Source organism: Pituophis catenifer, unplaced genomic scaffold (assembly GCF_029215685.1).
Source record: "Pituophis catenifer annectens isolate HBS135680 unplaced genomic scaffold, rPitCat1.0.hap2 SCAF_1, whole genome shotgun sequence".
NCBI lineage: Eukaryota > Metazoa > Chordata > Lepidosauria > Squamata > Colubridae > Pituophis > Pituophis catenifer.
Genome location: NW_027256881.1, coordinates 52,836,334 through 52,851,890, shown reverse-complemented (window position 1 = coordinate 52,851,890; position 15,557 = coordinate 52,836,334). Strand labels below are relative to the sequence as shown.

At 34.9% G+C, this 15,557-nt stretch overlaps 1 protein-coding gene across 4 annotated transcripts in view; it reads left to right on the top strand.

Moving 5' to 3' along the window:
* Positions 1 to 15,557, top strand: part of CDC42BPA (CDC42 binding protein kinase alpha) — a 161,216-nt gene that overhangs the window by 139,436 nt on the left and 6,223 nt on the right. For all 4 annotated transcript variants that reach the window (XM_070932424.1, XM_070932422.1, XM_070932423.1 and 1 more), the window contains 8 exons: positions 50 to 643; positions 1,754 to 1,851; positions 2,512 to 2,596; positions 4,416 to 4,539; positions 5,770 to 5,887; positions 6,561 to 6,678; positions 7,946 to 8,103; positions 9,024 to 9,137. In XM_070932424.1, coding sequence (XP_070788525.1) covers positions 50 to 643; positions 1,754 to 1,851; positions 2,512 to 2,596; positions 4,416 to 4,539; positions 5,770 to 5,887; positions 6,561 to 6,678; positions 7,946 to 8,103; positions 9,024 to 9,137 — 1,409 coding nt within the window. The remainder of the gene's footprint in view (positions 1 to 49; positions 644 to 1,753; positions 1,852 to 2,511; positions 2,597 to 4,415; positions 4,540 to 5,769; positions 5,888 to 6,560; positions 6,679 to 7,945; positions 8,104 to 9,023; positions 9,138 to 15,557) is intronic.

The window sequence follows — 15,557 nt, the reverse complement described above, 5'->3', positions numbered from 1 at the left end:
CCCTCTTTATATTTCAAGACAATTTCTTGCAACCTTTTATTTTTTGCAGAGATAATTCGTGTTGGTGACAATAAGAAAGTTCATCAGATTGAGCTCATCCCAAATGAACAACTTATTGCAGTGATTTCGGGACGAAATCGTCATGTACGACTATTTCCTATGACAGCTCTGGATGGTCGAGAGATTGATTTTTATAAACTGGCAGAAACTAAAGGTTGCCAGACCATAGTTTCTGGACAAGTGCGCCATGGAGCCCTTACTTGCCTGTGTGTAGCAATGAAAAGACAGGTGCTGTGTTACGAGTTAAATCATAGCAAAACACGCCATAAAAAAATAAAAGAAATCCAAGTGGCTGCGAATGTCCAGTGGATGGCTATCTTTAGTGAACGGCTTTGTGTTGGCTACCCGTCAGGATTCGTAAAGTACCCTTTGTATGGAGAAGGAAATCCACAGAGTTTGCTTCATCCAGATGATCACACACTGTCGTTCATTATACAGCAGCCAACTGATGCCATCTGTGCTGTTGAAATCTCAAATAAAGAATACCTGCTGTGTTTTAGCAGTGTAGGGATTTATGTGGACTGTCAGGGTCGAAGATCTAGACAACAAGAACTAATGTGGCCTGCAACTCCTTCTTCTTCTTGTAAGTTTCTGCCATTACGTTAATTAAGTAAAGGGTTGTTTTTCCTCATGGCTTGATGGATGTTCACAGAATTTGAATAACACTGTATAATTAATCAGTTAATAACAAGTTGTAGGAGATGTGATACTGAAACAATAACTTTTTAACTATGTGCTATGATAATAATCCATTTGGTATAATATTGTGATGTTATAGCTCTATCCCCCCTTTCCTTCTTACCCATTATTTCCTCTTCATTTATTTTTCAGCACTAATATTATTTGGCAAACCATCATGACTTTCCTTCAAAAGAAGAATCATAGATTTTGAAATAAGTCTCTGCTTTGGAGGCAATATGGGAACTATTATATATTGCTTCTAAAATTAATGGAAGGAAAATCCTATTGATATAACTAACTATAGTTACCACCGTTGAAGCTCTCAGTATGGTTAGTGATAAAAGAGCATACTTAATAAATAGCCATTAGTGGTAGGGGTGTTCTGCTAATAGGAAGATGCTAGAAGTTGCGGTATTAAGTAATACTGCATTTCCTCAATTCTTCAAAAAATATTCATAACCTCAGAAAAACACCCCTTTGCATATGTATGTTTGTATGTGTGCACGTGTGTGTGTATGTGTATGTATATATTACACATGTACATACAAACACTCCATTACTATTATGTCAGTCTACATCAGAAGAATTTGATTTGTTTTGTTAACTGCTCATTTCTGAATGATTACTGGTTATACATAATTTCAACGTCTTGGTAACTGAGGAAATATTGAACTAGCAAATATATGATTAATATTTAATACTGTTTTATTTCTCAGCTTCGTTAATGGTTTATTTTTTCCAAAGGCTTCATTTTAACCTTTAATGTGTCTATTCATATAATGTGAACATAGTGAGTGATAGTAGGGTTCTCATTGCTTATTTTCAAGAAATATTAAACAGATGGGTAAACACCAATAAAAAACTAGGCTTATTTTTAACTGTAGAAAATGTACTTCTAAATAAACTACAAAAAAATATATACTGAAGTGACTTTCTTACTTTCCAGTTTTCAACCCAATCCAACGTATGTCCATAAGGCATTATCCAGACATATATCTGTGTTTCTTTCTAGGTTACAATGCACCATACCTCTCAGTTTACAGTGAAAATGCAGTTGATATATTTGATGTGAACTCAATGGAGTGGATTCAGACCATCCCCCTCAAGAAGGTAACTAATGAATTATACAATAAATTAAACGGTTTGGATAGGTTGTTCATAATATAAATTAAAATACATATTGAGTTCCGTCTGGATTAAAATATTCTTCTGATAAACTAGAAAGGAGAATACCCACCCACCTTTAGGTCTGCAATGGAAACTAATTAGGTATGAAGCAACTACTCACTGAAGCTGTTGTCAGAGTGCTGTCTTTGTTGCAATAAAAAGAAGGGAGATCTTTCAAGCACTTTAAATTTTTAGAGAAAAGACACTTTAAACAATACAATACATACATCCCTATTAAATGTTTTTAGCATTTCGTCAGGAGGAGTTTGGTACACAGTTTGCCTAATATTTTTTTATTAAAAGAATATTTTTTGTGAGCTACAGCTCACTTCATCAGTGATTAAACTGATGTAGGACTTCAGTTGGAGAAAGGAGGAGGTGAGAAAAGGAAGAGCAAACAAGTTGGTTGTGCAGATGCAGGTTAGAGACAGATTACAACTATTTTATCACTTAACAACTTTGATGTTTAAAACCCTACTGTTTTTAAACCCACCTACCAGAGTCCTCTTGAATTTTTGCCTCTGTGATATGTATGATTTATGAAAATTTATACTTCCACATTTTCTTCATATCTTTTTATCTTTTTTTTTTTACCTTTTTTAGGTACGTCCTTTGAACACAGAAGGGTCGCTAAATGTCCTAGGCCTAGAAACTGTTAGATTAATCTATTTCAAAAATAAGATGGCAGGTAAGTAAAAAAAAAAAAAAGAAAGACTGCTATCTATATTGATTACTGTTCATTCAAGATACTAATAGAATGCTGATACACTGAATGCAATCCAAGTAGCTTTCTCCTCAGAAGCATTTCAGCATTAAATTTGTAAATACTGCAATTCCCAAGGTTTTAAATATAATTGAGGAGAAACAATTGTGCTATCTAATCATGATAGGCTAAAAATATTTCAATTTTTCAATAGAAATATAGAATAAAAATATTTTCAAAATATTTCTATATTTTCAAATCGACTATCTTAGTCTATCTGAAGTAGGAACCAGTTACTCCATTTAGATGTCCCCTATTTCTAGCACTTCAGCATAATTGAATTTTAAGTCTATTACAGGGAGTCCTTGATTTACGACTGTAATGGAGTCTGGAATTTCCATCATAAATCATGATGGTCATAAATCAAGGCACTCAAGTGACCGGACATGATTTTATTATTATTTTTTTGCAGTAGTTGTCAAGCAAACATCACTATTGTTAAACAAATCAATGTATTCCTAACAATGTTTTGCCAGAAACTGGCAAAAACAAATTGCAGTCACATGACCATGTTACAGTTGGCCATAAAGGTGAGCCACTTGCCAAGAGCCCAAAATCCAATCATGTAACTGCAGGGGATTGTGCACCTGTCTGAACTCTGGAACCAGGTAATAAGTAGCTTATGGCAAGTCCATCATAACTTCAAATGAGCACAAGCACCTGGTCATAAGTCAAGGACTATCAGTATATTTTGTACTGATTTTGTTACCACTGAGATTTTTTTAAACAATTACTTCCACTTCTTCAAATATAAGATATATTAATACTTCCTAAAATTATAGAACCAGATCTTTGAAATTAATAAAACCTTTATAACTGCAGTTGTTTGGAAGTTTATAGCATTGTAAAGTTCCACTCAGAATGCTTCCATTGACAGAAGGGAACAATTATTTCAAATTCTTCCTTATAGTATTTATCTGTAAAGTAGTTTCAGATTAAAAATTAACTACAGATAGAGAATTAAATCATTGAGTCAGCATTGTGAATTCATTCTTGTTTTTTCTTGCCACTTCCCAGTAAGTGAACGATAGGCAATGTTTCAGTTAGCACTACAGAAGTTTCAGCAGGCAAATCTGGTAGTTAAAGGCTATGCAAGAAATATTGTTTGAGTAAACTTTTCTGTCTCAGTCTCCTAGAAAAACTTTCCTTTGTGTTTTATTTTATAATTTCTAAAAATAAACATTTTTAAATTACCCATTTATTTTGTATAACATGCAAGTATTTTTTGTATATCACATCTGCTTTAAACATAAAGTTTTTCCTAAAAGAAATTCTGAATGCAAGATTTAACTCCACATTAGATGCAGACAAGAAGTAGAACTAAGCACAGAAGTGGAAAGTTTTACCTTACATATTGTTTCAATGATAATTCCCATCACCACCATCACCCATCTTTGTCTCAGAACAAGATAATTTTGCCTCTGATCTTACAAGTTACGTAGTAACTATTTGGGGTGAAAAAATGGTCAGTTGAGAAAAAGTCATTTCTTTCAGTCAGGATTCTGTTGTTGTTTTTTCAAGCTGAAAGTTTGCAGCTTTCTGTTCTGTTTTTTTTTTTCAAGCTGAAAGTTTGCAGCTAACATATACTTAGTATAAGCTTAGAGCCATAACACTATACTAGGTATTTCTATTTTTTCCATTGTTTTAGCATTAGCAGTTGTACCTAATTTAGAAACGTTTTCTATAGCTAACCCTCTGCAGTGAGAAAAAAGTGATCCTGCTTGGATTTTTATGTTTCTCTTAGAGGGTGATGAGTTGGTAGTTCCTGAGACATCAGATAACAGTCGAAAGCAAATGGTCCGAAATATTAATAATAAACGGCGCTACTCATTCCGAGTGCCTGAGGAAGAGAGAATGCAGCAGAGAAGGTCGGTATTCAACCTGTACTTGTCTTCTGTCCATGCTTGTAGGCCGTGAAGACTGTTGTGTCCCGTCATTGTATTTTTTTTTTCTTTGATTGTTAGAAAAAAAATGGATTTCTGGTCAATGCGTTCAAACATTTGTCTTTTCTGTTATATAGTATGCTTTATTTACATTATGTATAATCCAATACTTAAATTTATTTTAATTTAAATATCAATGCAAAAGAACTATTGTAAATTGGAATGCATGTCTCCAACTACTGTACATAAGTACATTTGTGTGTGCATGTGTGTATATACTGTATATATGACTGATAATAAAGTTTTACAAAAGAAATTTATATTTCTAATTATGCATATATTGTCCAGTTTTGATATTCTATTTTTTACACAATTCCTATCTGAATCTCTGTAATATTTCCCAGTGCTCTCACGATAACGATTATTTTTCAAATTTTGTGTAGTTTTCAGGCAGCAAAAGGGTCACCTTGCAAGATAGCAGTCAGACTATATGACTGAAATACTTTCAAAAAATATGGCGTTAATGTTTCAGCATTTCTCATGTATAGGCTGTGCTGATAAAAGTTTGTATATAATTATGGGAAAACAGGGAAATAATTGAACTTGCTTGTTCTCAAGGCAGCCTTTTTTTTTTACTACTATTGAGGCTTTTTTAGACCTATTTATGACATAATCTATGACTAGGACCAATTTTATGCTGTTAGGTTTTCTAAAAACACTCAAAAATTTTCCTTTGTATCCTACAACATTCTGGCAACTTTCTCTAAAGCTCTTTAAATTATTATAAGAGTAAAATGCAAAGAGTAGTGCTATATCCTTCTAATCCTTTTCTTTTCTTCTATCCTTCGTTTCTGCCTCCATCTTTGCAGCATCCGATCATCACTGAGCCCACTTCTACACCTTTTCTTGAATGTTGTCTCAACTCCCTCTCGTAGTGCACTCTGAGACCCAGTAACCATTTGGACTTTTCATGAATATGGGCTGTTAAGCTTTTAAGCCAAACCTCTGTTCTTCCTGACCTTTTCCCTTCCATCAAGCTAACAGCTGAGATAGAATCAGTATCAGAATTTAAAGTACTTTCCTTTTAAAATTTAGCCAAATATTTGGCTATTTGATTTTTTGTTGTGGAATAATTTATATGACTAGTATATATTTACTCTTTGTGTTTACAAATAGCCACTTCAACATACAATATCTGAATATTTTCTTTTGCAGAGAGATGCTGCGAGATCCAGAAATGAGAAATAAATTAATTTCTCACCCAACTAACTTTAACCATATAGCACACATGGGCCCAGGAGATGGTATACAGATCCTCAAAGACCTGCCCATGGTAAGTACACACAGCCTGGTGTAATGCATAACAAAAGCGAAATGAATTTGTCTGAAATATAATAAAAATAAAATGTATTGATTTTCTGTCCTATCACAATCTCAGCAATTTACATACATGCAAACTTTAAAACATCCATAGTATGAGTAAAACAACACAAATAAACAAAATCATAACATTAATGATCAACATAGCAATAAAATGACAAAAGTAAGGAAAAAAAGATGGCACAAAAGAGAAGCATTGCTGGCATATGTTCTTCCTTTCATATTTGAAGGAAGAAAATGCCAGTTTGTGTGATCCCTTGAACTTCAGGTCAAAAATCTCCAGCCTCTCATTTCTTTTTTTCAATTGCTTCTTTTCAATCACTGCTGTCAGTGATGGCCATTTGCTTATCACAGCTTTCCCCAATCCACTCTTAACCCTGCTGTTGTTTCCCCCAAATTCTCATCATCACTCTTCAGTAACCTGGCTGGGGAAGCTTGTAATTTAGCACATCCAAATCAATGGGATGGATAACCCTGGCATTTCGTATGCCATTCTACTCCTGTGCTTATTCATTAGTGAGTCAGTCAGTCAAGGTCTTTAAATTCAAACCTGGTCCACTTGCTGTTTCTATTTTGTATGACTTTATGTCTTAGTTGTTTCTGACTTGCCTGTCTTTGTGTTGCAGAACCTTCGGCCTCAAGAAAGTCGGGCAATGTTTAGTGGTTCTGTCAGCATCCCTTCAATCACAAAAACTCGGCCTGAGCCTGGACGCTCCATGAGTGCTAGTAGTGGTTTGGCAGCAAGTAAGTTTCTGAGCCTTACCTTGGTGTCAGCCTCTTTCTCTATTTTCTTTGAGAAGGGTGTACTGTTACCTCTGCATTTGTCTGCTTCCTGAAGAATGTATTATGAAAGGGTCAGACATTTTGATGGTCAAGGATATACAGCCTTAAGAGCAAAGGGAATTTAGTCAAGAAAAGATTCTCTTTGGAGAGATATGAGAGCAATGCAGACTTAATAATTTTCAAAGGTAATAACACTGGATTTATGTATATATTATGTATATATAAGAGCTGTTTACAAACAGTATATTTTTGTTCGTTTCTTAGTTAACTTTTGGAACTCCCTAATATTGAAAAGACACATGCATATGAACTGAGATCAGGCACATATTCTATATTTTAAAAAAGGGAAAGTATATTTGTTTTTGCCTATTTGTCACATTTCACTGTTATGAAATATATCAACAGAGTACTTGGAATAAAGCCTTACAATCATATGAAAAAGTATTTTTATTTCATCTGAATATGAAAAAGAACTGCAGAACTGAGTACTAATGAAATTTAATCTTTTTAAAGAAATGAGTTGAACCCAAGTCCTGATAATTACATGGAAGGGCCCATAGACTTTTCTTGGCAACAGTAAAGAAGTGTTAGCTATACAACCACTTGTTACTAAGTGCATATTGCTATAGAGAAGTATGAGGAACGTTGTATGCAGGGATTAAATTGCAAAAATATCAATAATATTGAAAGTATGGTTATATCTTATGAAAACAAATGTACTTCAATGCACGTATCCCGTTTCACGTTCTGTACTGTTTTCATTATTGGTGTATAGCAGTCAGGGTACTGATGGAGGCCTAATCAGGATTGGCACTAGGAAATGGGGCATTTGCATAATACTTTCAGATATATATCAGAGCTGCTGTTTATCTGCAATGAACTGCTATAGGAGCAACGTTTCCAGAAATGTTGGCAAAATATTTGAGATTCAATGCAAGTGGAAGATGTTAAACCTCCCTTCCTATACTTTACCCCACCTAGCACTTTCTCCTTAACCAACACAGAGATGTTAATTCAACAATGCATATAAAATTGTTTTTATTCTTGGTGAAATGGAGGCTGGGATGGAAGAGGGAGAGGAACCTTGATAGAAAGACATGACGATGGAAAAACAAAACTGGCAACCATCAGTAGACCAAATAATGGTAAAGGGTGACAATGAATACTATGGGTTATAGTTCTAATGCTTTTACATGGTATGTACTTAAATTCCTGGGTGCATTTCTAGGAACATCTGCACAAAATGGTAGTGCTTTGCGGAGAGAATTCTCAGGAGGCAGCTATGGAGCAAAGCGTCAGCCAATGGCATCCCCTTCAGATGGCTCTTTGTCTTCTGGTGGCTTGGACCAAGGCAGTGATGCACCAGTGAGGGAGTACGAGAGAGAGGTGGGTATAAGCTTCAGTTTATGCTTAAAGTAATCAAAAATAGAGACACATAACTACTTCACTAGTCAATAATTGAAAGGGAAAGTATTATTCTGCAAAATATGATAAAAATTCCAGTAGCATGTATTACATTGATAATTTTGTTATCAATAGCTAAATAGGTTCCATACGTTTTAGATCTCAGCACCATCATATCAAGCCTGATTTATGAAAATTGCATACAACATATCTGTTAAGTCATCTGATCACAGAAGGCCAGAAATCTTTGAATTGTTTAGTCCGGGGATCAATCCAAATTGTAAATTTCTCAAATGGGCTGAATCCCCTGTGGAAACAACCACCAGCTAAAAAATGTTTTGTTGAACAAGCAAAAATTTTTCCAAGAAACAATTTGGGGAGATTCTTGTTCATATGATTTTTTTTTTTTTGTTGTTGTTGTTATTGTTAAGCAATTGTTTAGGTGTATGTAATACAGTGCAGTACAAACAAAGCCACTTCAGGAAATTATGCAAATAAACTTTTATGTAAATGTGATTATAGCATTTATAGGCATAGATGCAGATACAGGAAAATAAAAATTAGATCAACAAAGGTCCCTAAATGTATTAATTGCCTCTGAAGTTTATAACAACTCTAGAAAAATAAGTGTGCTTTTATATTTGGCAGATTGTAAATATAAATATATGTTCTACTGCATTAGTGACAGCATTGCGTGGACTCAAAATGGGTATTCTTCACTGCCTATTTTTGATAGGGTTGCTGGCCAGGCAGAGAAAGGAGAGGTACCACTTGGCACTCCGTTCCTTTGTTGTCCCTTCCTATAGAGGAAATCCCTCTATAGGTTTCCAACCCTCCCTCTTTCCATTTGTTGCCGTACTATTCTTCACTAATATGTTCTCTTCACGTGTTTTGGGCTACAGGACTCTGACTCTCCAAGGCATTCTACAGCTTCCAACAGTTCCAACCTGAGCAGCCCTCCCAGTCCCATTTCTCCTCACAAGACCAAGAGCCTCTCCCTGGAGAGCTCGGACCACGTGAGTTGGGACTCATGAACTGCTTCGGCACTCAGATTTGACATCTCAGCAGCTTTTGGTCCCCATGATTCTCCATTTGCTCTCATTCTCATCTCCTCTCAGCTTCCCTACAAGAATCAAACTGTGGGTGGGAGGGGGAGGAAGAGAGTGTATGTGCCATAATTGGCACCAGTAGTGCAATTCTCTTCCCCTCCTAATAGTAGCCAGCAAACAAAAGAAAACCTTGGTGGAGGGCAGCACGGAGTTGTTGTTATATGAGAAATATTGGTATATTTCTATTATTATCAATTTTATTTCATAGGATTATGAAATTCCATTGTATGGCATATTATGCAATACACCACACTCCAAACAAAACATGGTAGTGTAGGCTGATATACACAATATGTAACAGGAAGCCAGACAGATTTGCTTTGGAACACGTAGACCCATATTATATTTTTTCAGGAATAAATACAGCAACATCCTCCATGTTTGATGATAGGGTGAAATTTGCCCTGCTAAGGAAGATAAACATGCTTTCAGACACTTTGAATGTCAGTCTGATTGCTACCAGTAAATCTTATTGATTTTGGGGGGAAATGATGCATATTTTACTATAATAGAGTTTAAGTAAATACACAAAATTAAGAGTTAGTACATATGTATATAATAAAAGAAAAAGCAGCATTGTAATGCAGCAGAAGATGGATTCCTATTTAAGAGATCCTTTAATTTAAAATTTGTGGTGTTCCTTTTTTCATACTAAATAATCTATGGATTGAGGGTGTGATCTGAATTTAGAAGATGGCACTGGATAAAAAACATACAGCCTAGATGAAGACTCCATCCTCACAATTTTTGCTCTGTGACATTTCCTCCTTATCAGTAGAAAAATGAAAGCCATAAGCATCATTTTAAATTTTCTCTGCCTGTTTTCTGCCTGTTCTTTATTTTACAAGCAAAACCTATTGTTTACTAATACACAGATGATGGTAAACTGAAGGGTGTCCAAACAATTATAGAATCTCCTCAGCTGAAGTAAACAAATAGAAATGAATGAGCTTTTGGAAGATTAGGGCTAGGCTTTCAAACCCATTTTGCCTTTTAATCACCACAAGCTCTTAAGTAACTTTCTTAGTTAACTAACTACATTCACTGAATTCAAGGATCATTCAGTCCGAAATAGAAGTTTGTAGTTTGTTCTTGATCACTGAAAGTTAACATGCCTCTTGTAGAGTTGTACTCTGCTAAATTATTCAAGACTTCTAAAGATTTTCATTGCAGTCATCTGCTCACCCATCCTGGTCCAGAATGCCCATTGTCTTTGATGTAGAATTCTAGTGGTTGAATCTAATAGAGAAAGCTTAATCAGCGCGCAGCATTTCTGTCTGAATAGTCGAGATCCATCGTCACCTAGAAAAGCAGTGGCAAAGACAACATGCAGATGGAGAGGAAAGGCAAACCCTTTTTTCTTCCGTGCTATTGAATAAAATGAGTACAGTTTGCATTTTCACACTAGACAAATGTTGTTTTTCTTCTTAAAATCATTGCTTCTTTAGGCTAGACTTAAGCTTAAGTGGATAAAGTATTCAGGTGGTAATTTTTTAAAAAAAGATAAAGAGTTTCTACAGGTTTTGTAATATATCATGGATATTGTCGAACAATTAGTTAACATCAGTGGAAAAACAACAAATCTAAGAGTTTCGTAGGTCACCTCTGAAAAATCATCAACTACAATCACGCCAAATTCTGATTAAGTACTGGAAGATAGAGATCATTGTCTCTAATCATCTAGGTGTATTCAGTCTGTTATCTGTGTCTTGATTTGCATTTAGTTCTCTTATGCTGGGGAATAATTGGGAGTAGGAAGCAAACTTAAAATTTTGCTATTAAGCATTGTATCCTAAACCTGTCTGTTGAATTGACTTGATTAAGAATCTCAGAAGTGTGTTTTGTCATGAATTAGAAACAAAAGATTTGAAATTCAGAGCTACCACTTAAACATACTAAAGGAATTTCCTGCAAGACTTTTCCAAGGAATTGAGTCACAGTGACAAGAACAGCATATAAAATCTATTAGCTCTCGACTCCTTTGACAGTGACTATTCCAAGATCCTGTTTCAACCCCTTCAGTCTTTCCTATAGCAATGCTCTTGTCATTGCCATTGCTGCATACCATGGCGAAAAGGTTAGCATTCCCTCCACCCCCAATTGGCTGGTGTTTTTTTAAAGGCTTCTGGTTCTAGCTTTAAAATGCACCTAGCTTGCAGAATTATTGACTTCAGAAATGATCTTGGAAGCCCTCAACAAGTCCTATGGCAATCAAGCTGTTTCACTTGAAGATATAGTTGTCACACATGCAAACAAGAGCTAAGGGGAAGGAATATGCAGATTAGAAATAGTTTTACATATCAAACTATTTAATAAATGTAAGCACTACCCTTCATTAAGATTTGTGAACCTCCAGTACCAATATTGATAAATTATTGGGTACTTTTTTCCGACTGTACCCATCACAAACACTCTTATATCTCTGAAGAGTTAGCTAGTAAAGTTGAGGTTTCCTGCGGTGCATTTCTGTTTTCATTCCTACATGATTCCGTTTCTCCAGGCACTTTCATGTGCTCTGATTGAATCCTGACTAATTTTATTAGGATCTCTTTTGTATGCAGCTTGAAGCCCTTAAATGAGAAGCTTGCTTTGAATTGATTCAGGCACGTCATTCATTGCCCTGTTATATTTAAGAGGTTCAATAAATTGGATTATAATTATAACTGAACCTAAGATGGTTCACCTCTTGAGACTCTTGTGTATTTAAAATAGAAACAATCTATACACAACATTCATGTTTTTTTTCAGAATATATTCCTATTGTATAGTTTTGTCTTCTACATCAATCTTTCATTAATGGCTTTGTCTAAAATTTGACTGACAGGTTATTTTGTATTCCTATTTATCTTTTTTCTTTTCTTAGAACAGCAGGGTTGGGGGGGAATTCACTATAACATTTATGTTAAACTCAGGTATTTGGAAACAGACTAATGTTTTAATATGATACATATTAATGCAATAATGTACTTTTGGGTATGTGATTCACCAGATATACATCTTAAGTCGCAAACAAAGCTTTTGTTCCAAAGTCAAAAACTTGGGAGATAAATTGAATTAAGGATGGTGGATGCTAAAAATACTTGTGATTTTTCAGCTACCAGATTTCAGGGATAACATGTGTAGCAGCATCAGCAGAGATTATTCCTCTTTCCTTTCCTTGTCTGTTGTTTAATGAAAAGAAATTGGCTTGTTAGGATTATACCACAGAGTTACCTCTTTATAACTGGGGTCCTTTATCTGGTGCACAGTTTGGAGACCCCAGGACATGCATGTGCCTTCAGAGGAAGATTACTGAAAGGCTCCTGGAAAAATTTAGCCCAGAGCAACAAGACTAATCAAGGCACTACCCTGTCACTTTCAAAGTGTTATCATTTTCCTGGGAAACTAGGTTTGCAATTCTTCATCTATAGGGGCCTTCAGGAATCAGTGAAGCTGGGGACTTTAAGTTTTGGGGGACCACATTGCATGTTAAAGCAATTCCACAAAAAAAAAAATCAGTTTTCCTTTCTCATTCTGCATAAAAAAACAGTCACACTGATGAGGAAGCAATTCACAACCAAAAAATGGTATTTAACAGAATTATACCTGCCTTTTTATGTACGATTTCATATCATTTATTTTTTAAAAAAAGATATTTTTAGGGATTTTTTTTCATTGTAATATTGTTGTACAGTTTTGCATGGCCTAGATGTAATCACTTTTTTTGTTTTGGTTTAGAGTATAAAAGCTGACAAGTGTGTCCGTGGGAGGGGGAAGTTTCTGCTTTGGCTCTTCTCACTCGTCTTTCTGACTCATGTCCTCAGTGTTGTAGAGGACATTGTAAGAGATTCTCTGCTCCAGAACAATGATGTAGATTCTATTGCACAGAAATATTTAAGGTGGATCAAGTCAAAAGTGTAATAAGTGGCAGACCACCAATATTTTACATTGATAACACTTAATATTAACCTACTTTGTTGTATTGCAATAAAACAGGGAAATACTAGAAATTCAGATCGTTTGTCTTCTTTTCCCTTCTCCCTCAGATCAATTTTATGGTAAGAATGGGCCCATAAATTCAGCTATTGAGATCTTAAATTTCTTACATTAGAAGTGCTGGGCCAGGAAACGTTAGGGAGTGGTTGCTCTCTTCCAAAGCATCTACTTAATTTAAACCATAGACTAATCATACATTCTGTTCTTGTTTGCTCAATGCTGCTGAGGATAAAAACATTTAAGCTCATCGTATTTTTTCTCCAGCATGTGGTTTGCAAGCAATGAATCCAGATGCATATTGAATATACTGTTTTGTGAATAGAGCTTAATGAATGGCTATTTGAAGGACAAACTGAACTTAAAAAGTGTCAGGTCAATATTAATTTGCTCTTGTTTACTGATACACTGCAACAATCAAATAGAAAACAGGAATTTATTGTGCAATCCTATAGATGCAGCTTTTTAGTTAGGAAAAAGCTGTGAGGGCATTTTTTTTTTTTTTGTTAAAACCTTGCCATCTCCACCCCAGCCCACTTCCATCATAATACTATTTGCCCAGTGTGCTATTTACAGTAGTTTATTTTATAGGAAACAATTAGGAAGGATGTCTGATACAGTTGCTAAATATCATAGTTGTAATGCACATTATTCCTGCACACAAGCATTCCTGCCATTTCTAAAAACCCGCCACAGAAAAGCCCATGCCTTTTTCTATGGCAAGTACATTGTTAAATATCCTGATAGTTCTAACATCAAACTGCTGGACTACTTTTATTACTCTAGACAAATCAACCATGCTTTGTCTTAAAAATAATTCATATAACTTATAGTATTGGTATTTTCTTTTGACTGTGAAGATTTAATGACATGCAGAACTTCAGTCATGAGATGTTCAGAGAATTTAGTGACCGCATCACTACAGTGTGTATTTCTGATTCGCTTTGACATAGACCTGTGTTTCACTGAATCGCTCTTGTTTGGAAAATCATTTCATAAATGATGCATGAAGCACTGTCAGGTCAAGTGAAAGCAACCAGAACCACTTGTGAATAGTCGCAAACAGAAGCTTTATTGCTAGTCACACGTTACAAGAATCTCACCAGACTAACTGTATTTTCTTGGGAACAGTCAGATAAAGGCTTCAAGGATTCTAGGGGAGCTTAATTTTTTGTGACAAGCAGGAAGAAAGTGGTTTTCTTCTCTTGGCATTAAATTTTTCAAATACATTCCTTGTAAATGAGATTGTAAATTTCTTTGATTAAAGGTAATTGAATAATCACATCTGAAGAGTGATACTTTATACAGTAATGTTAAAATTCCTCAAAAAGCAGATTCCTATTGGCAGTTAATATTTTTGGTTTAACAAGCCCCTTGTCAGCTTTTTATACTCTTAGTAATGCTCATATTCCATCTTTTCACACATTTCATCTCTCTCTTTAACTCTCTGATATTGCAGCATAGAGTACAGAATTTTAAAATGTTTCTTTCCTGTTGGGTGAAATGAAGACTATAATGGTCTATTGGAACAATGCACCAGATTATAAATAATATTTTATAATTTACAAACATCTATTCATTTTTCTATGAACTTAGGACTTGAATTCCATAATATCCTTTCAATATAATTGCTTCAATACCATCAATTGTGCACTATGTGAATTAACACAGTAAACCACTCCAAAGAAATAAGATCAATTTATCTAAATGTATAGAAGTAATCTGCAAGGTATTTTAGGCAGCAAGAGAGAGGTTTAGGACCAATGAAATAATAAAATGACAAGTAGACACCCTTCCCAAATCCTTGCTAATTTGACAATGAATTATCATATTGAAAAGCAAGTAGTGCGAATCAATAAAAAATACTCATGCTATAGACTGGTAGAAAATATGACATGCATATCCTCTTCAGAAGCAATTTGTGTTTAAGTGACTGATACACACACACAGAGAGAACTCTCCACAAAACCTGCGTGCTATCATTAAATCTTTTCTGACAATCACTTCGGTGCCTTAGGAGATAAGCCAAAATTGATGTAAATTGGAATAAATAATGGCAGACCTTCTGAAGCTCTGTCATAGTATTAGAAAGACATTTTTAACTACTGCTGTATCCACAGCAAGACTCTTTCTCCATCACCCATTATCCTAAATTCTAGTAGGAAAATTGATTTAGGCAAGAGAAAGTGGGAAATATTTGTTATTACTTCCTTCCTGAAGGATTTATAGTTTCTGGTGTAGCATAAATTCAATTAATTTATTATTAACACATTTAGCAACAGAATTAACCATCTTAAGCAGAAAGTATTAAAGGCATTACGGTAGGTCAGAATTCAGCTAAAGAATGTCGCAGTT